This window comes from Theobroma cacao, chromosome 1, assembly GCF_053813885.1.
Source record: "Theobroma cacao isolate CCN51 chromosome 1, ASM5381388v1, whole genome shotgun sequence".
Classification (NCBI taxonomy): Eukaryota; Viridiplantae; Streptophyta; class Magnoliopsida; order Malvales; family Malvaceae; genus Theobroma; species Theobroma cacao.
Window position 1 is genome coordinate 33,084,750 of NC_142639.1, and position 27,209 is coordinate 33,111,958.

The window sequence follows — 27,209 nt, forward strand, 5'->3', positions numbered from 1 at the left end:
ATATCCATGTGTAGGGGCAAGTTTAGAAAATTTTCTGAGTGGTGTCATAATTAAAATAATAACAAAAATAATTAAAAAAATTTTAATTAAGGAACCAACTTAAAAAAGGAATTTAAGGAACCAACACTGCAAGGGTAGAAACTTCTTCCAATCCTCCCTCAAAAGTCAGTCAGGCATCACCCTTCATGGAGATACTTTACAATTTGATGATGAAGGTTGATGGCATAAATTAGCAAGCTATAGTAGAAAGTCACAAGGATTAAAGAGTTTCTATTTGCAACAAGATATTCTCGAGATGAGAGTGAACGACAACAAGTTTAAGTTGAGGGTGAGCTTGAACCATAGCAAGCTAAAGTTGAGGGGGAGCCTAAATCACAACAAGTTGAAGTTGAGGGGAAACCTGAACCATAACAAGTTGAGGCTGAGGGGGAACCTGAACCAGAGCAAGTTAAAGCTAAGAATGAGGATGAAGATGAGTTTCCAAATTCAAATAATGAAAATGAGATCAATAGGGCACAAATCCATGTTAACTTTGACAAAACAACCCTTTATGATTTACATCTTTATAGAGATCCAAATCTTGGCCTATTGTACCTACCAGCACCTCCCAACACTACAAAAAAACAAGGCATTATCGACAAAAATTTTCATCAAAATTCCATTGGTAATAACGTGACCGGTAATGAGAAATCTATCGATGATGGAATATTTCATCAGTAACTTACCCACGAAGTATTTTGTCGGCAATTAGATCGGTAATGGGTTCGATCCATCGGTCGAGTTTTAGTTGATAATGAGAGAAATTCGTCAATATTACTAAAGTAAATTTTCGTCGGTAAATTGTTTTTCTCAAATTAAAACTTATATTAACAATATAAACTTTGGCTTTTATATTTGAGAAATGATTTGTAAAAGCCAAAGTTATGGTTTCCTACAATGGCCAAAGAAATCATGGCAATCTCAACTTTAGATCTAGACAACCCCATTTTTTCAAGATAATTTAGAAAAGATCACTCGCTAGGTTTACGTAATCAATAGCATTCCTTATAATTACTTTAAAAAAAAAAGAGTTTTTTGGATGTAAAGTTGATGAGGCTGCTTGATGCTCATCTATCTGGCGACCATAGGAAGCCATATAGCTTTAGCTTTTGCAGAGTATTACTTTATATTAAAACCAAAGCTTAGATTGTTAATCTAATTTTTAATTAACTAATTTGTGTACCACATAACTTTCAGTTGTAAACCAAGTCACGTAACCACCTCTTTGTCATACGAAACTTTAATTTATCAGAAGTCGAAAGAATACATGAAATAAATATAATATTATATAATGTTACTATTTAACTAATTGCTTAATTACTTATAATACTAAACTGTAAATATTTTTAAACTTAAATTACTAATTTAGTTAACTAATTTGTATAACTAAATCCTAAATTTAATTATATAATTAAATTATACGTTAACAGATGTTAACACAAATACCAATTGACAACAAAATCCAACTTATAACACATGTAATTGCTTAATTACTTATAACACATTACATTACTTAATTAGATAAATTATTTAATTAACTCATTAATTAACATCTTAATTTATGTATATATTTAAAAATAATATAATACTACTAATTTAGTTAATTGCTCAATTATCAATACATAATTATTCATAATTAGTTAAATTATGTAATTACTTCCCTAAATCCTTAATTAATTTAAATAAATAAAATATTATCTAATATTATTTTGCTAATTTATTTCTTAATTACTTATAATACATTACATGATTCTTTATTAATTAAATTATTTAATTAACTCATTAACACCCAGTAGTGGAGGCAGACGGGTGGTGGCCGCCACCCCTCAGTTTTTATTTTTTATATTTTTGTTTATAAAATAGCAAATGTAAAGTTTTTCCACCCTTAAACAAAAAAAACTATATTGCTTTGGAATAGTGGTAAGTTTTTTTAGCTAAATTTTAGAGGACTTGGGTTCAATCCATTCAAAGCCCAAATTTTAGATTTTGTTTTCTTGTTTTTTTTGTTTTTTATTTTTTCCTTGTCTTTTTTTTTCTTGGGGTTTAAAACTTGTTTTCCCTTTTTCCCCCTTTTTTTCTAGAATTATTTGAGAAAAAGATTACCAAGACCATTGACACAAATTTAGTTTTTTTTTTTTCTATTTTACTTTTTTTTCTTATGGTTTAAAACTTATATTTAAATTGTTAACGAAATTTTATGTTATAATTTAATTTTATTTCAAAATTGATTAATTTTTTTTACTCTGAATCGAATCATTAACTCAATCCATGACCTTGATTGCTCTTTAGCCACCCTTCATACAAAATTCTGAATCCACCACTATTAACACCTTGATTAATTTAAATATATTTTAAATTAAATCCTATTACTAATTTATTTAAATGCTTAATTAAATAAAACGTTTTTTCAATTGATTAACAACTAAACCCTAATTTATTTTGCATAATTCTAATAATTGTTTAAATTATTCTCAAATTTTTCATCAAAGCAAACAATAGACTGTTCAAAACAACATTCAAATAATAACAATAATTTCACACAAATAACAACCACAATTTAATATATTAATCATAAAATCTACGATATTGGGATAGCAACAATTTCACAATTTCACAGCAAAAGTTAAAACAAAATGGGGGCAGTAACAACGTATATTTGAAGTCCACACAAATCTACCATCTAGTGGCTCCTAATTAATGTATCTTAGTTACCAACTTACTAAGATTTGGTAACTGTATGGCTAGATTCAAAAATTTTCATACTCTAATAAATAATTTTAAAATACAAGAATAGGTTTCAAATATATGCCTCAAAAGTCTTATCGATTGGAGCAACAATAGAGAAGAGGACGCCAGCTAAAGCTTGGGGAATCAAATAGGTGGAGGAATCAAGCAATTGAAATGATAGGAAAAGGAACAAGCAACCGACGGAGGGCCTGAGTTTGACATCGATGGTGTTCTTGTGCGGTCTAGTGCATTGATTGGAGCTTGTGAAATTAAATGGGTAAAGGGATCGAGCAATTAAAATGGTGAGAGAAGGAACAAGCAACCGACGGATAGTTCAGCCCCAAGGCTGGGACAAAAACAAGATTCACGGCTGTTACTTTCACATCTGAAGTAACTTTCTTGAATCAAGGCACAACAAACAAAACCAAAAAATCTATACAAAATAGCAAGGTTCCCTAGACTCTTTATTAATTGCCAGTAACCCTTCCTACTTACAGACTCAAAATCATATCTCTGTACCAGGCACCACCACACCAATAACATCACACATTCTTTGCCCCATGTAAAAAACATCATATGAAGACACCTCAACATCATTCCATGAACATAAATGATAGAAAAACACCACAAGATATCACTAAGGACATTTGTTAGAGTCCACCAAAGGACATTCCACCCTACAAAATGCACTTTCCTTTTACAATAACTCACCAGAAAAGGTTGATAACCCACAAACCAAGAAGATAAGGTCCAAATTCAGAATTGCTCCTCATCACTAAAAAAAACAAAACTCAGCAAAAACCTTTACACAAACTGAGAATAAACTTATGCCAAACTATTCTAAAACATTTATAAGATCTTGAGCTCTTTAGACCTTGACCTTAGCCAATCTGTTAGCTAATTGGTTGTTTTCCTTAAACGTACACTTGACCTCTCACCCTATCACATCTTTTTTCAACCTTTCAATATGAAGGATCCACTTATGTAGTCTTCATGGCCCTTCAGTTGGATTATTCACCCATTTAACGACATTGCTTGAATTGCTTTTGATTACTAAGGAATGTGTCTGTCCCAATTTTGAATCTATAAAAAGGATTAGAGCCTCTCTCACAGCTCAAATTTTTGCCAAGTGGCATCCCTTACCCTGATGGACTTTGAAAATAGGACTTTCACATGCCCATTCTCATCTCTCAATACTCCACCAATCCTCACTTCACTAGGGCTCCTTTTAGCAACCTAATTGACATTAAACTTGATCGTCCTCGATGGTGATTTAGTCCACCCTTCCACTTTTTTGTATTTTATTCGTTGTCTTGCTACCACCAAGATTTGGGTCTCTATAAGTATCAAGAATAGCCCTATACTTGTTTGGCCATCTTGCTTTATCCCACACCACTACTCTTAGTTTACTTGCTTCCCATACTTGAATAACATCCCAAGTTGCACCTCTAAAAGTTACTTCATTTCTTGGAAGCCACATAAACCAAGTGATAACAAAGAACGCAATGTCCCAAATATGTCCATCTCTTTCCTTAATAGAGGCTCTATTCCATAAACTAAAGATATCTTGAACTCTATTTGAGACAACCCAATTCACTCCTTACTCATTGTTCCAACACATTCAATCTTCCACACCTCATCACAATGGAAGAATAAATGTTTGACAGTTTCCATACCTTTGTTGCATAGAGCACATCCATTGTTTCTTAACTTAGTAGTCTTCTTTTTGCAAGTTCAAATTTCACAACTACCTTCTCATGAAGGGTTTACTAGCAAAAAACCTCCACCTAGTGCAAAGCAAGATTAGACCATGTTTTCCTCCACACATTATCTTTATTGCTATTAGAACTGAGCCTTTGTTTACAATATGACCCCACTATATACCTGTAGACACCTATTTAAAAAAATAAAAATAATAAAAAATAAAAAAAATGATGATGAATGAACAGGAAGGGACTGAGCATGTGCTCAGCCCGTTCTCTAGTCCATCATTATAGGGCATTAATGCCATTGAAAGGTAGCCGGATTTGGGGAGGACTGGTCACCTCCAACTACCAACCCTTCATGTTTGCCAGAGATATGTGAAATCATACTCAGAAGAGCATGATTTCACTTCTGGATTGGACCCAAATTTTTGGACAATCTAGTTCTTAAAAATAAGAAGGGGGAAAACAATTTCGGGGGAGAGCCAAAAACCTGCAAACAAAAAAGTCCTAGTTTTCTAGCAGCCACAATAACCCACAAATCGAAAGAATTCCTAGTTCTCTAACAGCACAAAACCATAATCCAAAGAAAATCAAAAGAGGAGATACCCAAAAAAAATATGCATAGTGAGAGAGGGAGAACGGTTGGGTTTCCTTTTGGGGGGGATTTTTGGTTGATTTTCTTTAGGTTCTTTAGATCTGAACTGCCGGCTGGGGAGGCAGAGAGAGAGAAATTCTGGTCCTCTGGGTTGTGTTGCTAGTTGGGGAGGAAGAGAGAGAGATTCGAGCTCCTTAGATCTGAATCGCCAACAGGGAAGGAAGTGAGAGCTGGGCTCGGGTGGCTGCCGGTGCAAGGGAAAGAAAGATTGCCGGCTAGGGAGAGTGAAAGAGATCCGGTCATTGGGTCCCATCGTCGGCGGTATATAGAGAGAGGGAGAGAGCCGATTGGGTTAAAAGGGAAGATCAGGCCAGCGGCTTGGTAGAGAGAAGGGAGAGATTCAGTCATTTGGGGTCCCGTCGTCGCAGACGGTAGGAAGCTCCACTGGCCGACGACGACAGAGAGGGAAGAGAGTGAGCAGTCGGCGGTTAGAGAGAGAAACAAAAGAGAGAAAATGGAGAAAGGTGAGAAAAATAGGATTTTATAGTTAGTGTTTAGAGGGCTCAAAACTACGTCGTTTTGTAACCCACCAATAGACCTTTCTAATCCTTCCAAACAGCACCGTTTTGGTGCACAAAGGGTAGCTGAAGCAAGGCACTATACAATGCACTTTGACTGGAAGAGAAGTGGGCTTCTAAAGCTGTTGTGGGCATCCGTGGGTTCAGTTTTGGCTAGTCCAAGCCCGACTTTGGTATGTTTTGGGCTTTACAACTATTGGGTTTGAATCTTTGATGTCTATTTTGAATTATTTGTAATTTTTTTTTATTTATTTACTTATTTTAGTTATGTTAGAAAAAATAAAATTAAAATTTTATATACAAGAAATGGGATAAGGTAAAAATACAAGAATATATTTAATTATGTAATGAATAATAGCAAACTTAGGTAAAAAAAAAGGGTTATTTGATTATAAAAATAGATCCAAGAATAAGAATATGTAGAAATATAAAATGAACAGAAGAATATAAATAATTATGCTAATAGTATAAGCATGAAAAATGTTTTAAATATTTTTAGTCATAAAAATTTGGGACTTAAAAGAATATATATATTTATAAAAATATGAGAAGTTAGGTAAGTTGAAATATACATGTAAATAGGGAATATATGTTAAGATAAAACATAGTTATAGTAATTGATTTAGTTGAGTTTTTTAAAAAATAATAATAATAATAATAATAATGATTAAAAAATAATAAAAAATACTAATAATAATATAGCTTTATATAAAATAGAAAGAGGAATACAAATGAGGCGAAATCGAAAATAGGATAAGGTAAAAAAGAATATTATTATTAATAAAATAATTGATTAATTTAATACCGATGATGGGATGTCCATTCGGAGCACTAGAAGTCGTAATTCTGAGTAAACTTCTCTAGGTTAGGGGTTTCGATTAAGACTCCACCAGTACGATGGGAGGGTCTTAATTTGGAATTCCAATGTTCCTAATTTTAAATAAAATAAAAAGTCTATTTATTCAATCACCAATTAATCAAAATATACAAAACAAAATAAATAGGAAATTAGCAATAATAATAAATTCGCTAATCATAATACAAAAGCGGAAAATACATATTCAAAAAAATATATAACAAATTACGGATAATAAAAAATAATAATACTTGGTCTAAAAATTTGATTTTTGAGTTTTGTATAATAAATAAGTACCTATATAGTTAAATACATATCGACATAGAAATGGTTATAAAAAAAATAATAAACGTAAATTGTCTATTTATAATAAACACACACAAAGAAGAAATAGTAAATTTTGTGAAAAATAAGAAACGAACATAGAACCTACGAGTGCATCACGCGTCATGGTCGCATTGTTAAATGTCATGACATGTAGATATATTTGGTATACGGGTCTAAACTCGATGATGGGACTTTTCGAGAAAGCCTGCGAAGGCGAGTTTCATAGGTAAACTCCTTAGGTGAAAAGATACCTCCGAACTCCACCAGTACGATGGGAGGGTCTTGAGAAATATCTTTAATAAAAGTCTTTTACCCTTATTAGGATTTGCATTCATGAAAGCACTGTTTTTTTTACTCACAAACGACTATCCCGATGATGGGATCTACCAAGTAAACTTGCGAAGGCGAGTTACTAAGGTATTTTCCTAGGTGAGAGAATACTTCTGGATCCCACCAGTACGATGGGTGGATTCGGAAAGTGCACTCAATAAAGGATTTTTGTTTGGCATTATCCTGATTTTATGCCACGCATTTCATAATTGCATCATGTGCATGTTAAACCCGTAAAAAATGAAATAAAATATTCTAATAAAAGATGAAATAAATAAATAGCAATTAAGGAAACATAAGAATAAAACTAATGGGTTAGGATAATATATGATTAAATGGTACCGTTCGTGAACGGGGCGTCACAAGGGTGCTAATCCTTCCCCGTGCGTAACCGTACTCTTGAACCCAAATCTAAAAGATACGTAGACCAGTTTATCGTTCTTTTGACAAACTTAAAATTAATTTAAGATTTTGTCGAGTAGAACAAAATAGGGTGGCCAATCACACCTAGAAAAAAGATTAGTGGCGACTCCCAAACCAAACCACGTCTAGCAGTCGGGTTCTTGGACCCGCACGTTACGACAATACCGACCTATAGCAGAACCTTTCCAAGCTATATTATCCTCCATTGTTTTACTTAAATGGTATTCAGCTATTATTTCCAGTAACTGTTCCTACTGCTCATATTCCCATCCAAAAGGTTATCACCTCAATTCAATGTTCCATATCCAACTTTCCCTTTCCCATTTATCGTATTCTCGAATGCACCCTTCCTTATTGTAAGCAAGTGCATGCATCTTTTGGAATTTTTCCTTCAAAGTCATCCCCTCGATTCACTTATCTTTCCAAAAAAGTAAACAATTTACATCCCCAACAACTAGTTGCATTGAAAAAGTAACTTGCAAGGAAAACTCATTAGTAGAAGTCAAAGGTTATACAATATTAGTCCACACTCAAGAACACCTCTATTAGTGTTTGCCTCTGGTAAAAGATTAGTGAGATTCCTTCATACTTTTTCCACAATTACCTCTTACCATAAGTTTCCTCTCTCATTCCCATATCTCTAGAGCCATTTTTTTAGTAATGCTTTATTTTTCAGCTCAAGACTCACAATCCCTAATCCTCCACTCTCTTTGTAATTGCAAACTTTACTATACTCTATGTAGTAAATTTTTGTATTTATCATCATTTCCACACCACAAGAATCTTCTCTCAATTTTTTCAAGCTCCTTTATAACTCCGTTTGGCATTTGAAAAATAGATATAAAGAAAATGGGAAGGCGACTAAAGATAGCTTTAACAAATGTTATCCTACCTCTGATAGACAATGTCTTATCTTTAAATTTTTCAATCACAAGCCTCCACATTTGCATTGACCCTTGGTTTCCACCCAACGACATCCCTAAATAGACCAAAGGAAGTTCCTTCACCCTACAACCAATTCTCTCTGCACCTTCCTCAACAACTTACACATTTACCCCAAGACTAATAAAGCTACTTTTTTGAAAGTTAATTTTCAGCCTCGAGATAGCTTGGAAACACCTTAATATTCTCTTAGCATTAGCAAGATTTTTGACCTTCAGTTTGCAAAATATCATAGTATCATTGGTAAATTTCAAAAACGAGATCTCTAGTACATTCGACCCAATCGAAATACCCCTAAATAGTTTTCTTTCCCCTCCTTTCACCATCAATTGACTAAACGCTTCAAGCACCATAGTGAAGAAGAATGAGGATAGTGGACACCTTTGCCGTAATCTTTTTTCTATTTTAAAAGGCTCCATAGCCACCCTATTCACAAGCATCGAGACTTTAGCCTTGGTAACGCAACCCATGATCCATCTCCTTTAGTTCCCCCCAAATCCCATATTGGTCATGATGAATTGCAAAAACCCCTAGTCAACGCTATCGTAAGCTTTCTTAGAATCAACTTTGAGAATAAAACCTCCCTCATTCCTTTTTTTGATGAGATCTAAAATCTCGTTGGCAATTAGCACACAATCCATAAGTTGTTTTCCCTTGACAAAGGCAAATTGCTTCTCTCTTATAACCTCTCCAATGACCATCCAGAGACTATTAGTAAGAACCTTCGAGACCACCTTGTATAGACTTCCCACTAAGTTAATTGGCTATATTTTGAGATACCTATAAGATTGGTCACCTTAGGTATGAAAGTGATCAAAGAATTATTTGCCCCCTTTTCTAATTCCCTAACCTCAAAGAATCTTCTTATTCTCACCATCACATCTTTTTTCAACATTGACAATTGGTTTTTAAAGAACTAGAGGTTATATCCATTCGACCTCGTGCCTTGTTGCTTTCATAACTACATATCGTTTCCCAAACCTCCTGTTCTGTGACATGTCCTTCTAACCAAGTTGCTTAAAAGGACAGTTGAACCGCCTCAACTCTAACATAATTTTTTTTTTGTAGATATCAACATAGTGGTTAGTTGCAATTGTATTAACCCATACAATTCGATATTTCGTACAAAACAGATTAATAAAATTATTAATGGAAATATCTATGCAAACTTAAAATTTAGAAGATAAGCTTGCAAACCATGAAGTAGGACGCGTACAATGTTGGACAGGTTGTAACCATAAAGATCAACCCAAGGCTGGAGCTTTTCTCTAGTTGATTATATAGGGGAGATAAGTTAATAATTAGAATATCTAGAAGCAAAGCCTGATTATCAAAGAGAATGATAGTTCATTACTTCAACATCAAGCTAAAAATGCTCTCACAACTTGTTTTTTTTTTTTCTTTTTCTCCATAATTTGGTCGATGGTCAAGCTTCAAGAATTCAATTCACGATCATTTTTGTTGTGTCTTAATCATATCTGATAAATATTTTTTGATCTATGAGGGTTAACTAGCCTATGCTCTATGCTTTACGAAACAAATAATATTTAACAAAATATAGGAGGGGTTAGTTTATCTGTTTCAATGATAAATTGAGCCTTAAACAAATAATCTTATCCTCAAATTAGATTAATATGCTTAAGTATACAGTTAGCTCAGTTGGTTAGATAAAAGTTGCCAAAGCTCTTAGCTCATAATGTAGCCTTGTGCATTCAATCAAGGGAACATTTTGTCTATAAATAAGGATACAAGGCCATAGGTTATTGGTATTAAAATTAGAAAGAATACTTATGTTAGGTAAACCTACTAATTAAAACATAAACCCTAGGTGGGTGGGTCCCAAGGATACTTCCCCAAGGGTGTGCTTGCCTCTAATCACCATGATAGCACTCACAGCCTCTTCCCTGATCCCTATTTATTGACACGAAATTTTTCAAAGCAAAGTCATAATGCTAGTCATTCCCGGTGATCTGCATTTGGACCAAAGGGATGTTGGAAGGAATCCTTGGGGACCTTTTGCTTAAGTTCTCTTTCCCAGCATTTTAATTATTAGAATGAATGTTTTTTTTTTTTTTGTGTGTGTAAAAAATTTAGGCTTATGAAAAGAGAATCAAAAGAGAAAAACACAGTGAAGCAATGCTGTGTAGTAGAGCTTTCCTATAACAAGCTAAAATTATTTACATTACGCGATGATGACGATAGTTGAAGGCAATCAAGCTTGGCTTGGAAGAAATAGATTGAACCTGCATGCTGTGATTTCAGGCTGATAATTTATATAATATAAGAATGTCATCTAGAAACCCCCTAACAATTGCTTTCTTAATTTAATTAATATCCCTTTGTAGGAAAGGACACCATAGGGTTCAAATTTGTATGTTTATGTGTAATCTATCATTGGTCGTGAACTGATAGGTGTGAAAGAAGGGAAGTAAACAACTCATGATAACCCGAATTCCAAGGCCTTTATCACATTGTCAAATGAAGTTGCTCCATTATTGTGGCTCCCTGAACAGTAGACTATCAAAAGAAAATTTAACCACCTCCAAGTAAAGTATAAGTTTCCAAGACAAATTATCATTCAGATACCAGAACAGACAAATTTATCCTCATAAAGGGCATTAACCACCTCCCCAAGTGAACTATAAGTTTCCAGGACAAGACAAATTATCATCAGATACCAGAACAGACAAATTTATCCTCATTAACCACCCCCCAAGTAAACTATAAGTTTCCAGGACAAATTATCATTCAGATATCAGAACAGACAAATTTATCCTTATAAAGGGAATTAACCACCCCCAGTAATTTATTGCACCAGCTATGAGTGAATGAGTGCACAGAAGATAGAGCTGAATTCCAAGTTGTAATAAAAATTTTGGTTGAACAAAAAGGAACATGCCAACATTAGGCTGATGATCAAAGTTATACTAAGTTTTCTTTTTGGGAACAAGCTCGGTATATACATCATTCTTTTGGAAAAAGATCACCATCAGAACAGAAGCAGGACCATACTCCATAGAGAAAAAAAGAAAAAGGATGCTTCAGTTCAGTTCCTCATCATTCTAAGGGCAAGTGCTTGAAGCTCACCCAGATCACTGTTACATGGTCTCTTCTTAGGATAACCCTGGAAAGAAAACTCGTCTCTGCTTTGTATTTCTTGCATATTCATGCTATCGGCACTGTTGAGTTCAACTGACTCAAGTGAGCTTTGTGGGGAGATTGGATTCATGTAGCTTGGATAAGTTGGAATGGAAGGCAGCCCAGAAAGGTTTCCTTGCCACTGACTCTCTATGTTATGTGAATTCATAGCATTTTGAGCCAGTTGAGCTTTGACTTGCATTAATTGAGCTTGCAAGCATGCCACCTATGAAATAAAAAAGAGAGAATATGCAAGAAGATTAGGAAATGGTTGCATAATGGTATCTGTATGTTGGTTCTTGTTAAAGTAAAGCCAATCAAAAACAAAAGGAAATTCGGTTGGAAAAACCAAAAACTCTCGAATGCAAGATCTGTAGCATTAATTTTTTTCAGCAAATGTATCATTGCCATAACTCATCTGTAATGAAGAAAACCGGTGAAAAGGAAACAAGAATAAGGGAAAACGGAACTCGAGTCAAAGAATTTAAGAAGTTTGATCTTTCCACAATGAATCTTAGCCGACAAGTAAAAACTTTTAGAAATGTTCAAATTAGAACATGGGAAAATATTTGTTCCAACTATGAAACCTTCCTTGAAAAGGAAAAAATCTTCTAACCTGTTGTTGCAAGGCGAAAATATGAGCAACGCAACCATAAACAGGATCTCTAATCCTTGCTTGAGCCTCATAAGCAATGGTGACAACCGCCTCACAACGATCATGAGCTGGGATATGCAACAATAACTTGGACACATTGCTAGCACCAAAAACTTTATGAATGGCTGCAAACCTTGCAGGGCCTTGTTCCGAACAAAAATAAGGCGCAAAAATACAGTCAGAGGCGCATTTTCGTCTCAGAAACTTGCATGCACCACAAGGGGAGCCAGTGGCAGTGGCAGAGCCAGATGATGCCATGGCAGAGAGTACAGAGAGAGAAAGAGAAAGAGCTTTGAGGGAAGGGGAAAAAACAAATATGTAGAGAGCAGCTAGAGATGGAGGACAAGGAGAAATAATCTTAAAATTTTCAAGGCACACGAGTACACTAGGAAATGGTGCTAAAAGAAAATATGGGTTTGGCGAGGGTTGGCTGGGTAGGCGAGAGAGTGGGGCTGTTGGGGGGGGGTCCTTGAGGGGCACAACAAAAGGGGGTGGTCTTATAAGAAGTGTGAATGGGGGACATTGTAGGCCTGTGTGTACGGTTCAGAGGGAACATTTATTAATGGTTTGTGCAAAAATGGGGATTGTATTTTAATGGGTTAGAACAAGTTATATGATTTGAACTTTAGTTATATTATTTATGAGAAGTTGTGTTTTTTAATTCAACAAAGTTTGATTTTTGGGGTTGGTTTTTAAGAAAAGTTTGTAAATTTATTTTTTTTTCCGCCGATCGCCGCACCTTGGAACTGCCGCTCTTTGTCGCTTTGTGGGCGCTGCTCCTACTGCCACCTGCTGGTAAAGCCTACCGACAACCACTAGGGTGAATTACGACGGTGTTTTTTGGTGCATTTGGTTGATGTTGTTGCTGTGTTATGAGAAACACTTTTGTTTGTAGTATTATTGTTTGACAATCAGGTATCACCCTTTGTTTCAAAGATAATCATTTTAATTTCAGTTTTGCATAAATGATTCTAAACGAGTTTTACATTTTAATTTGTGTAATATGGGAATATTGACATTGTGGGGTCTTTCAACTTCGAACATGACAAATCCATTGGATTTTTACATTGTATTGAACAACTGTTTACACTTTCGTTCTTTCCTTCTTTCTTTGTTTTAATTTTCTTGCACCTCCATAATGGCTCCTTTCACTTTGAGGCAAGGTGAAGCAAAGGAGATACTTTTTGCCTGTGGTGCTGTTTGGACTTTGGAAACATAGACATCGACTTAATTTTAGCTGGTTCGTGAAACTAGTGCTCCTCTGCCTACTAGTAATGAAGTTAAAGTTCACCCTCGTGTACATGTATTGATCACACGAGATACAAAAGACGGGGAAACAAAACAAAGGGTAACCTAATTCCTAGCGAGGCCATCATTTTTTCCTGAAACCCTAAAAGAAGAGAGCCCAACAAACGAATACGCGTTATGCTACTAGAGGCCTGTGCAAAGGAAAGATCATGGCTTTTGGAGAATCAAACAGTTAAAAGGTGCAGGCTTTGGCTTTGGCTTTTGAGTTAAATTGCACAAATCTTCTGTGGGATTCGCAGACACATGATATAACAAAAACCATTATGCGTGCAGGGCATTATTCTGGACAGCACTATTTTCACCATTTATTGCTGGACCAGAGCCATCGAAAGTTATCACTTTTAACTTGATACACTCACCACATTCACTTCATTCTCTTTGCCATTTCCTCCTAACTGCGAAACCCCTTTTACACTTTGCAACTTTTCTTGTCCCCCATGATCGCAAAGGTCTGTTGATTCAATGTTTCTTGTCGCCAATGCACGTTTACTCTCCATGTATAACAACAAAATAATTTCTCTGTTCAATCAAAGATCCAAGTTGCAGTACATCCAACATAGATTCCCATAATTGGAAAATTGATCCAACGTAAAGTTGGACCAAATTGCTGATACAAGTTAGCTTGGCTGACTGCTGATCACCATCCATCCATCCATCCATCCATTAAAGATTCTTACCAATTAATTAATGAGCTCAGTTTATCCTCCATTCTAAATAGGAGCTGCAAAAAATGTGGAATTTTATCTGGAAAACATAAACAGAGTTTGGATGGATCATTAATTGTGATGACAGTTTATAAACTGGCAATCAAAACACGAGTCTCTTTAGCAGGACTGATTGTTCAAATGATTGTAAAAGGATTATCTCATCCAAAAGATAAAGAAAGAAAAGAGCCAAATGGTACGGTATACGTTATTCCCCTATTGTACCTGTACAATCTTCACAAGTATCCTTTTGAATTCCACAAAACAATATAGTATAATAACAATCAATTGCATTTCAAATCAATCCATATGCTAACAAAAGGTAACCTTAAAAGATATTATTATGTTTGCATCCGATATCAGCAGACGTGGAAATATATCAATCTACCCAAAACTGCTGGAACCAGGGATAAAAATGGCGTGGCGCGTTGCCACAACTGCCGTGTAGCCCAAACAAACATGTACAGAGACAAAGAAAGCATAGCTGGGTTAAAGGTTCTACACTCCCTAACAGAGGAACATGGCAGTTTGCACCAAAAAGAACATTCCACTGTCATACTCCTGACTTCATCTTCCTCGCCAACCCTCTGCCATAACCAGGCTTAGCATTGACATGGAAAATTGCATATCATTTCTAGCCACTCAATGTTACCGGCATTTATACTTTTTAAGACAAGTTACAGCGTCATCCGTGCGCATGGCTCACATGCACAAGCAAACTAACAATTTCTATATCAGTAATAAGATATCTCTAGATTATAACATATCTGGTTGAGGAGCTGGGAGTGATAAACAATACCCTTTTGTTATGCTCTTCGTGTCTTTGGTAAGTTCTAGCAAACTATAGATACAAGGTGGAGTCCGACTTAAACTGGTCAATTTAGAGATGCACGAAATAGGCCTAAATTCTCAACCTGTGACAACGTGCTATAGAACTCAAGGCTCTTCAAAGCGAAGCTATCAGTGCTTGTCATATGAATACACTTTTAAACTCCATAAATGTCATGCACATTGAATTTGCTCATGTTGTAAGGATGAAATAAGCTGGTAGATTCATTACCATTTAATCCCACCATGAAGGGCGAAAAGATGATGGAATCTTACAAGATCGAAGTTGCAAGTGTTTTTCCATAATTTACAAACAGCATTCACATTGATAATAGACACGTTAAAAGATCTCCAACTCCAAGCCAACCCCAAAAAGAGACCTTAACAAGACCCAACCTTCCTTCAGAAAATCCAAAATAAGACCAACTTCATTTTTTTGGCATTTACAGATTGTGACCTTCCCGAAAGTACATATAACATCCATCATCTCCCCTCATCTCTTATGATGAAACCTCACCTTCAACAAGAACTGCATCTTAACCTGTCCATAATAACAATATGTACATGGTAAGTGCAAAATCACATTAAAAACATCAAGTGCAACAATAAATAACAATGATATAACTAGTAAAAACAGGAGCAGCAGCAGTGGTAGATTGATAGTAATAATAATAATAATAATAATAACACAGTCCAATCAGGTTCAAACAAAGGCCATTTATTTACATCCAGAAGGATATATGTCAGAGGCTAATTCAAACTAAGCCATTTAGTCTTTCCTCCTGAAGAATGCCAACAATTCTTACCTCAAACCTTTTCAGGCATTTTCCAACCCTTAGATTTCCAAGGATTAAATCCATTGTTCATTTAACTAGAACCACTTCTTTAGAAGAGAAAAGAGGGAAAAGAAAAACCTTCAAAGCACCAAAAACAGAAAAAGAATGATGGCATTTTTTGGGAAAGGGAATAGAGAGAATTTGGAAAACGTATATTTGCCTTTCTAACAACCTTCATATTTTATCATGCATAGATGGATATGCTTAATGCACATTGCAAAGAACCAAAGGTCTAACTCATTTTCATACCCCAAAGGTAGACAACACATCAAGTCCAAACTGCAACTCTAGTTAACTACAAGGAAAGCTTTTGAGAAATTTAACAGCAAAAATCTCAGAACTTACTTGAGCTGTGTTATAAACAATGTATTCATTATACATCAGCTCAGATGCCTTCACTCTAGATGAAACTGGTTTGCCACAAGGAACAATAATGTTATCCTTCCACTTCACAAATTCAGACTCCTGAGGTACTTTCTTGCCAAGGCCTTTTGTAGAGTGCTTTCCTTTTGGTAGCTTTTCTATATACTAAATGTGAATAAGGAAAAGTAAGCACAGAGAAATATTGAAGAAATGCCAAGTTCTCTATCCAATGGCAAAAAAGGGTAAACTAACCTTGGCCTTTGTTAGCTCGTAGACTTCCCCCAAGGCAACTTCGCTGAGAAGCATTAGGCCCACAGGACTTTGCTTATGAGTATAGCAATACTGAGCACTCTTGCTGACCAAATCAGCAAAGTAAATCCCCTTGCCAAACTGGAATGGAAAAGAATTACAACCGTTAGTCTTGCAAAAGAAGTGGATATATCACATATGCAATGATGTATGAGCATTCATGAAAAGAGGATGTAAGAGAACCATGTAGCCAGTTGCTGGAGCTTCTGGAGGAGCTATTCTTAGTCCCTGGCTAAGTATTCCTACAAAATTTGTCAATCGAGAACCTGCATAGGAGAATATCTCATAATGGTCCAATAGATCTCAAAAACAATAGCATCAGGGAAATTGTCCCAAACTATAGCCATTTGCATCACAGCAATGAATCTCTCCCATGGAATAAATAACCACTTACCATGCCAGAGAAGCATTCTGTTTATAAGCTTTTCTCGATAAGGAGCAAACTTATCAAATTCTCCTTCTCTTTCAAGTGAGAATACTTCTTCCAGCTCAAGAGTCCAATCCTGGCAGTAACATATAGTTGTAGTAAATATTTAATGCAAATTGAGCCTATTTTAGAGCGTGAGAAAAAGAAAGGACAAACAATAAACAAGCCCATAACCAGTGGAGTTGGAGCTTGTCACCCTCACACAAGAAAATGGACTCACAGTATGAGTAGGGGCATGAGTGGTAAGGAGATATTTCTCAATCAACCGATATTCTTCGCTATCATGAGGAAGGGGAACAACATCACAATTGAGTTTCTTATATTTCTCATCAAGGGAATCATCACTGTTATTGTCAAAACCGACTATTCTTGAGGCTATTTCAATGTCTTCAAGAGCTTCCAACATTTTCACCTACCATTCTCAAGCACAAAGGAGGATCACAAATTATTCCTTACATGGAAAGATGAAATAAACTGCAAAGTTCAGTTAACGCTTCAAAAAAAGTAACACTTTTTCAGCAAGAGTTTTGAGCAAGTTTCAACTCCAACTTCCTGTCTTCTGCATACAATGTATCAAGTGCAATAAACATAGATATCTTACTAACACCCACACTTTTAGAACACAGCAGCCATGAAGTCCAGAAGCCAATAACATTTTTCCTATTTTCCTTCTTTTTATTTGCAATGGTATTCTCTGAGGCTCAAAATAACATCCAACTATCGAGTGCCAGATAAAGTGTAGGTTCTATGAAATGAAAATGTTATTTACCAACAGCATAATGCTACAACCACAAGGAGAAAAAGTCCAGCTACAAGCTAGAGGCCCTGCTATTGACAATCAATTCACAAATTAAACAAAAAGCTACAACCTAATTACTTAATCTGCAGCCAAAGAGTTGAGATGTCTTAAGGAAACAGCATAACACCCTTTAGTGTTTCAGGGGGAAAAAATATAAAAGGCAATTAAGTATCGATCCTACACGAGAGTTTGTTTCTGAATTGAACATGTGAATGCCAATGTTCAAAACAAGACAAAATGGGGACTGCTTGAAATAAATAAACGTTTAAACATAACATACAGGAACCAAACAAGTAAAAGCAACTAGGTGCATACCAGTAAATGAAAAAGGCTACTCCACTTTATACAAAATTTGAGAATCAGTCCCCAGACAATTCAATACAGCATAAATTGGCCTTATTTCAGGTGTAACATAATTTTATAATTTGCACTAAACATTTCAAAGGAAATGAAAGCATATGACTTACAGTGAGGCAGTACCCTTATTCACAAGTGAATCGCATGAATACACAACAGGGTCAAAAATCAGGAAAAGGAAACAAGATGGAGAATCTGTACCTTAGACTTAAAATCATCTTCGTCCCTTATGACATGTGGATGGATAGAAGGAATAACAGTAAAAAATCTATTGCTGGCATCAATAATCAAGCTTTCTTTGACAGAAGGATCATAAGCATTGCTATTCAATAGATTTTGTATCTCTGTTAATGCCTCAAAACCTGTGCCAAGGAGATATGGTTACTAAAATTTTACTCTGCATATGCAACAGAAATTTAACTCCTATAAGGCAGCAAATAAGGATGTTCAGCATAATACAGAAAAATAAATGAAATTTTTACAACTACGCACCCTTCTGAATATTACTTTTGCTAAGCTTTCCCAATGGCATTTCAGACATATTAATCTCAAACTCCATCATTGCAGCCCTGCAGTCAAGAATGGGTCTTTCAGACATCTAAATAATTTCAGACAGAGTAAGAGAGAGGGGAGAGGGGAGAGTATGCTTGGAAAGTGGGCCATTTCCTGTATGTTTCCACATTAAAAAGCATCTTCATCAAATCAAGTAACGGAGGAGGAAGTCGACTGTCCGCATCAGAGTGCTTGTTTTTTGACACCTGTTTATTAACTCCATAATCCTACAAATTCCAACATGTGAAAGAGAACTATAAGAAATGAGAATCCACTACCCAAGCAAGGGGCATAATACATTTGCTGAGAGATGGAAAGGAAATAAGCAATACAATATCCAATGGGAAAAATCTGCCAGGCTGCTTCTGGAAATTTTGTTTCTGTTCCCATGCCTCCCATGTATTTCCAGTCTTCTCAAGAAATAAACGTTTAAATTCAGAGATTGCATCCAATTTTGACATCTCTTCTAGTTTGTTTCCACCAATTTTTTCATTCCCAACGCGACCCCATTTACGGAACACGTAACAATCTGACGCCTTATCTTCTTGGATTATTTGGAGGACGTAATAACTTCATATGCCAAACAAGTAGGAGTTAATATTCATTGAGAGGAGAAATAATCAAAAGAAAGCATAAAGTAAGAGATTACAAAAGCAAAGGGGCAAAATTCTGTGGCAATAAGTTGATATACAAAACAGAGTCAAAAAAGTAATGGGTGAAAAAGCTAAGTTTCCAAAGTAATAAATATCTCAGAGCATTCAAAGAGGAGGGGAGGCGGGAAAATGCCCCTCATTATCCTCTGAAGAAGCAAGGAACATATAATCATTACGTTGTATCTTTCAATAGGCAACAAGAAAAAGCATTCAGCACAAATTTCAAAGCAGGAAAGTCACAGCAAAACATAACAGATTAAACAGCCAGCCAAAGAGACAGATGCGCAACATGCACCTGTTAACACCAGTTGATAGGTCAGACATGTTCAAAGTTGTATTATATATACTTCTCCCATCCTCAAGTATGTGACATGAATCCTGCAGACCAGAAGCTTCATGAACAGCACTTCGGCCTTTCACTTTAACAGTGACCATGCTAGAGGCCTCACCAATGGCTTCAACTTTGTACAAATCAAAGGGAAGTTTCTTCTGTCTTTTAAAACAATCAACAAGGTAGTCCTCCCTAACAATTGGCAATTTCATCCTCCTGAAAACAGAAACACTTGTGAACTAAAATGAATGGAACAAGATACATACTCAAGACCAGAAATATGAAGGCAGCTTTACCTTGCCTTCCTGACCTCAGCATCATGACCATCCAGCTCCCCACTCACAACAAAGCAGTTAGTATCTGCAACATGATTTGTTAGGTACCAACCGATTAAAGCAAGCAATTATTAAAAATCCAGCCAGTAAGCACATACCTTTCTTGATCTTGGCATGAACAATACCACCTGCTCCCTTGATTTTGCCCTTCCACTCTTCCTGAGAAGCAAATATCCTCAAGATATGAACACATGTTCACATTTATTCCAAGCAAACTGAATATAACTTCAATAAATTATAAATATAGTGCAAGAGATTTTACCATGGACTCCTGAGGTAATCCAGCGATAGAAACTTTCAAATCTGCCAAGCTTTCAACCTTTGAAGTTTGGGATTGGCCATTAGCAGCTTGACTTGAAGAAGCAGATGGAGGCAGTATGCGAACAGGTTTTTTTATTTTTTGTGACTTAAACCACTGAAAAAAATTGAGTCAGGAAAAAGTTACAGTTTCATAAACCTATATCAATGAATCTTAGTTGAATACCTTGCGAAGAAATTCATTATTCGTTTCGTCTGGGACTTTCCATTTCCCTTTAACATGTTCAGGTTCATAACTAGAGTAAGAACACTTGCTCCATGCTGACAGGTAGCCATGGCAACGGTACATGCCTCCAGAAAATCGAAGACTGCCAGAACACATGGGGCACTTACCAAGGGCTCCAAACATCATCCCATCAGCACTGGACAAAATTACACAAAAAGAATTCTTTCAATTTCAGTGCTGACAATTAGAAGTTTATGTTCATAGCATGGTGTTAATCATTCAGCAATTTCATAAAAAAAATTACATCTAGATACACAAAAAAGAAACAAAAAACAATTCGAAACAACAGATTCCACTATCAAGTTTTTGATATAGGTAAAATGTAATTGCATCCATTGACAGATCAAGCACAGGAATCTGTAAAATCATCCACTACAGTAAAATCATTCATAAAACATTCATGAAATTGCTTGACTAGATGATTATATTAACGGAAAAACGCAATATCAAAAATCATCGCATAATAAAGATCTTACCAATGATCACGCAAATCAAGTTCTGATCCTGTTGCATCTTGACCATTGGCTTCAAGCATCTCACGCAGTTCTCCTGTTGTCACATGCTTCTTCAAGTCATCCTTCAAAGCCCACAGTTCTTTAGTCTGGGCCTCCATTTTACTTTCCAGATCAGAATCTTTTGGCTTTTTATTCAAGTCACTGGTGTTCTTTGTAGACCCGACCCTACTAGTTGGCACATCACCTTCCAACTTAGTGACTTTTGAGTTCTGATCATCACCAACATTTTTTTTACGTTTTGTGCCAGCTCTGGAGGTTGATTGTAGCTGTTTATCCTCTGGTACCTCAGTTCCTTTGTCTGAAGGGACAACATGATTCAAAGAGAAAGAAACTAAATCAAACTTTAGAGACCACTATGGCATTAAAATGAGAAAACCAAGGATAGTTAAACCCCATACCATTCTTAGCAGAGGAAGGAACCTTCTTAACCAGTGCACGAACAGTTGCCTGGTCAGAAGAGGAAAGGCTTTCCCATCCAGGAAACTTCTCCACTTGAGTAGCAGGAGACAGTTCCATGAAACATATGGCATGATTCCACACCAATCCCTTGGATCCTTGGCCCTTGGGCTTGGTGGATATACGAACCTAACAATATTAGAAAAATCAATGCACAAAAATGTCAAAACTCATTTGTGCACAACTAGCATCATCAATGCTGTCCTGAAAAAATACTTAAAATATTAAGAATACCTAAATCTTAAGCAACAGCATAAAAGCTATCAGTACACACCACAAATGAATTTCAAAATTTACCTCTTGCTTCTACCACGTTCTTTGATATATCAATCTTATTTAAGATCAATTGCAACATTAGGAATTAACTGATAAAATAATTTTCATATTGCTACCAAGAACTCTCTAACTCCCAAGAGAATGGAATTATTAAAAAATGTTACATGTTTAGAGTGGGGATACTAAAAAAAGGGAATCACATCATACACTTAAAAAAAAAATCCTAATTTGTCTGAAAAATGGAAAAAAAAAATACTCCATCCTTTGCAAGAAAACAAAGAAGGGTACAAGATAACTTTTTTTTAGAAGCCAAGGATAGATACTTTACAAGCACATAGATCTCACATTAGATTTGATTTGAAGAAACCACCCTGAAAACAATTTGTGAGAGAAAACAAGGGTACAAGACAGGCTGATTCCAAAGATGAAAAATGAAAAAATGTGCACACAACTAAATGCTCTTGGAAAGACCTTGCAGAAAAAAAAAATAGAGTTATCCTATCACCCCAACCATTAGTAGCATAATAACATATGCACCTCGTCCAGCCCTTATCTCAGAACAATGCTCCAACCATGTGAAACCATTTTTATCCTACTCATCCAACATCTAATAGTTCATCATGCTACCAAAATGAAAAAAACCTTCGATCTGTCCTCACACATGAAGCAAGTTTCTATCACCATGAAATATTTACCAATGCCAAGAACCAAAATAAGAGTATGTTTACTGGGTCCTTGAAGCAGACTTTCAACCTTATACACTTCCACACATTAAGCCATTAATTCATAGATCCATTATACTAAACCACAATTCAGTAACTAAAGTCAAAACCAAGTACATAAAAAGCATAAATAGATAAAGAAAAGCATTAAACATAAAAATCCACCTCTTCTTTCATAATCTTTTGGCCGCAATGCTTGCAAGTAGCACGAGAAGTTTGTGAAACTTCAATAGCATATTCCATAGCTGTAAGAGTGACAGCTTTTGTATTTGCAGGTCCGCCGTCCTCCACATAGTTCCTAACTCTTTGTTGATCTTCCCATCGAAGTGATTCTATGCCTTCAACATCATCAATGCTACACAATAAAAAGATAAAGAGTTAAACTCTGCATCTAATAGAGATTATCTTACGGAAATCACAAAAGACAATTGGAAGAATACGTACGACTTTATCTGGTTTGCTTTCTTTAGCACACAATTGGCATGGTTCCACATCTAGTTCACAAGACAGACAAACATAAGTATAAAGTTAGAAGGTGCAAGCATCCATAATAATGCATTGAGTAAAATTTATGTAAAAGGTAACAAATAACAATACAAATATGAAGACATTGAGTTTTACAAGTACATGGGAGTGAAAGTTAATGCCTAAGCCCAAAAAGATTGAAATTGACAAAAAGAAAAGATTAGGCAAACAACTAAGCAATATCCCACAATCCCAAATGAGAATTGCAGTTGCATGTACTTAACATTCCCTGAATTCTCCAAAAAAAGAAATACCCACAAGAAGAAATCAGTGCAGAAAGAAATAGTGGAGGGAAATGTACGGGCATGAAGCCATCGAACTGAGTGGCTGGGACCATTTTGCCGAGCCTAAAGACCTCCTTGTCGATGGTGTTCTTGCAAGTTTTGCAAGATGATCGACCCGACTTGGCATACTCGGCTTTCCATGGCTTTGGCGGGTTGGCCATTTGCTCTCTCTCGTCTCTCCAGAACCAGCAAGGGATTAAAGAAGTAGATTGCCTAGTTGTCAGTGTGGGTTTTCTTGAAGTATTTATAGTTGTGGGAATAAGAGAAGAGAATGGAAGTGAATGTTCCGAAACACGGACTGAGGGAATCTGTTTGCTTGGCGTCTATATTACGCTTCTCTTCTCAACGGGTTAAAATGAAAAATCCCCCTTGTATTCACAGCAAATGAGCTCCATACCATCTCCATGGTTTTTTCTTTTTTTCTTTTTTAAGAATGCTAGCACGGGCTTTTGTCGGTTATTGTCGAACCTGGTCCATTGGCCATGGCCTGGTTGCCTTTCTTGTCTTTTAATTTTTTCGGTTATCGCGGCCAATAATATTTGCCATGTCAATAGCATTTTTCTGTATTACAAAATTATGTAGAGTATTAGTATTATTTTTAATTTAGCATGTTTAATTTTTTTTAATCTGTTACAAATATTCATTCAACTTTTAAGATCGTATGTGTTAAATATTATCTGTAATCAAAACAAATCATATCTTATTTACATAAATTAAAAGTTGTTTCAAGAAGAGGATAATTGAAGGGTTAATTGCTAGTCACGTGGGCATGACCAATTGAAACCTTGACGCATGCTTGCTATTCTTGAAAAAGTCAAGACTCCATTTATCATTTTATCTCTTTTTGATATTTTTGTCTGTTCCTTATCATAGATTTTACTGCTTCCTTTACTCTTTCTATCTATGTTTTTCTCCACTTCTTCGTTATTTACATGATTCTAGAATTTTCTTCTCCCTTGGTTTCATTGTTTACTCTTTCTATCTTTATTTTGTCTATTTATTTGTTCTCTTTCATTTCCATTGTTCTTCATTGTTCTTTGATTTTCTGATTTCCATTCCCTTTTTTGTTTCGTTTCTGTTTCTACTTACATTGTTTTGGTGAATTTTTTTTATTTATTTCAGGGTAGCTATTTCGATATTTGGCAACTGCGTCTTTCCATCCGGATAGATTTTTCTTCTTGCTACATTTTTTTTGACTCTTCCTTTACTATTTCTATCTCTGTTTTCTTTGTCTCTTTGCTCTTTACATGATTGTACAATTATCTTCTTACTTTGTTTCATTTTCGACTCTTCCTTTACTCTTTCTATCTTTGGTTTCTATGCATGTTCCATCTTTTTTGCTCTTATTGTTATTTGGTTTTCTGATTCTCTTTTCTTTTCTTTGCTTTAGGTGGGTCAACATTACGGATGCATGAACAGACTGTCATCAGCCGATTTAGCATTATTAATTATTCTTTATGAGGTTAAATTTTGCCGATGGGATATGTTTTTGGATATGAATTGGGACACTCTTTCCATATGGATCATTATTTTTTACTTTTTGCCTTATCTTCATACTACATTGATTACTTCTTAATTAACAAAGTTCATTGTATTGCTCGATATTCAATTATTATTAATGTAGGAATGCTACTAATTATTGACCATTGATGTGTAGGCGAATGTATATAAATTTTTTATTAGTGTTGGGAAGTGGGCATATCTTTTCGAATAAATATTCCACTCCCTTTTTGATAGAAAAAACTTACCTTAAGAATCCTCTTGTGTGCACACAATGATCTCTTCATTCTTGTTGTCATGGAGTGGCTGCTAGAGTCTTCCATAAGAAATTACACATTTCAAAACACTCTAGCCTTTAATGGTGTCTCAAGAATAAAAAGAAAAGAGTTTTTGGTTTTTTTTTTATTTACAGAATAACTCACATTCATTCTTGTGTGTGTAAAAAACCAGTACATCTGTTCACTATTTGTAAACGTGTTAGGGATATAAAGATAAAATATTACATTTAAATTTAAACAAATTAAATTTAAATGTAATTAATCCTTATTTAAATTTATACAAATTAAATTTAAATTTCTATCCTATCTCATACGTTTTTTAATTATTGAATTAAAAAATATCACAATAATATCCAATATTAATTAATTGAACATTTGTTAATTATTTATGAATAATTAACAAAGTTGCATTCCATGTGGATGCACCACATTGAAAGGAAACATCTCCCACTCGTACATATTGGCATCAACTTATACCATTCTCAGTTTAACTTTTCTCCATTCATTGTCATACATCGAAAATGGAATATGCAACCAACGAGAAAATAAAGGTACCGGTGAGCAATGAGATATTAAATTACCATCTTACTAACATAACATCGCTCAAGTTCTCGTCATACCCCAAATCATTTTAATCACACAAGATTTTGCATCTTTAATTTCTCATACATGTAAAAGCTATGCAAGATCTCCTTATGTGTCTAAACTCATGGTTATATCTAACGACTAATGTTTTACAACCACCCAAGCATTGCGTTATAAACCATTTATGTGAGATGGATAATGACTCTTCCTCGGATACTCATGTCAATCCATTAGGATCTGATTGCTTTCCTAGTCATGTTCCGCTAGATCATATCATTTTTGACTTTTGGAAATCATGCTAAAGTAGCAACACCAGATCTCAACTTTATATCATAGATCCAAGTCTCAAAAGGTATAAGATTTTGACTACATAAGTCCTTAGGGCTCACATAATGATGAAGCATGGATCTATTCATTCACTTCCTTCCATTGGTCAACTAATAACACATAAAGTATCAAATGTATGTCATGGTGGATCTTCCATTTAGGGTTTGTCACATCAAAACCACCATATAGATCTCAATCTAATCTTTATAAAAAGGATTGAGTTGATTCACCTAAGATTCAAATCCGATTATCATTGGCTCCATGGAGTGTGGATGATCTCCATGTTCGACTCTTATGAGCCTCATCTTGACTCTAAGTCAAGGTGACATTGCTAAGATCCTTGCTCACAACTCATGTGACAAGAAGATCACAAAACACTTGGTAACTTGTGATCATTTAAGTCTCATCCCACATGCTACCACAGCATTAGGGTGATTATTCCATGTGAGAAGAACAATCTATAAAACCAGGTGACAATAATAATCTTAGATATGTGCCTTAATTAATTAACAACATTTGATCAAATAAGTCAACACAGACTTAATTTATTAATTGTTCAAAAATAATAATACATGACTATTAAATACGTAATAACCCTAAACCCTTAATTATGCGAGGAAATTATGAGAAATACATCGATAAGGTGATTTAAAAAATAACCACCCATATAAAGTTATCTGTTTCTAGCCAAAAAGAAGCACAAGTAGACGAAAATGCCCTTAAAAAACATCGTGGCAAATTAAGTTCCTGAAATCTCCCTCTTGCGATAGAGAAAATAAAAATAAGAGGAAATTGTTAGAAATAAATGCTCAGCTATTTGAGCTCGCTTATCTTTTTCTCTCAACTATTTGAATTGTATCAACTCTGTCAACTTTCTGTTAAGCACCATCATCTTCAGCTCTCTCACCTCTCTGAACTGTATGAGCTTTGTGAACTCTCTGTTGAGCACCATCATGCTTATGCTGTCGTTTATCTCTCAGCATCTGGCCATATTGTCATCGATAAACAGACCCTATAGCGGAGATGACAGCAAGATATGTTATTGGGTTTATTGCTGCAACACATAAATTTGTGAAACT

The 27,209-nt window shown here is 35.3% G+C and overlaps 2 protein-coding genes across 2 annotated transcripts; both read right to left on the minus strand.

The window, feature by feature from the left end:
* Positions 1-11,369: 11,369 nt before the first annotated feature.
* LBD16 (lateral organ boundaries-domain 16) lies at positions 11,370-12,774 on the minus strand. Its single transcript, XM_007050284.3, has 2 exons — positions 12,278-12,774; positions 11,370-11,887 (listed from the first exon to the last, which is right to left on the minus strand). The coding sequence occupies exons 1-2, from the start codon at positions 12,572-12,574 to the stop codon at positions 11,570-11,572; spliced, it is 615 nt and encodes a 204-aa protein (XP_007050346.1). The 5' UTR covers positions 12,575-12,774; the 3' UTR covers positions 11,370-11,569.
* A 2,580-nt stretch (positions 12,775-15,354) lies between these two features.
* Positions 15,355-23,851, minus strand: PARP1 (poly(ADP-ribose) polymerase 2). Its single transcript, XM_088802887.1, has 20 exons — positions 23,458-23,851; positions 23,076-23,125; positions 22,797-22,986; positions 21,576-21,762; positions 21,139-21,475; positions 20,603-20,798; positions 20,381-20,533; positions 20,217-20,277; positions 20,080-20,143; positions 19,748-19,999; positions 19,132-19,369; positions 18,913-19,026; positions 18,740-18,815; positions 18,449-18,609; positions 17,312-17,503; positions 17,059-17,167; positions 16,848-16,930; positions 16,608-16,745; positions 16,338-16,520; positions 15,355-15,697 (listed from the first exon to the last, which is right to left on the minus strand). The coding sequence occupies exons 1-20, from the start codon at positions 23,599-23,601 to the stop codon at positions 15,650-15,652; spliced, it is 2,976 nt and encodes a 991-aa protein (XP_088659013.1). The 5' UTR covers positions 23,602-23,851; the 3' UTR covers positions 15,355-15,649.
* Between the last annotated feature and the right edge of the window lie 3,358 nt (positions 23,852-27,209).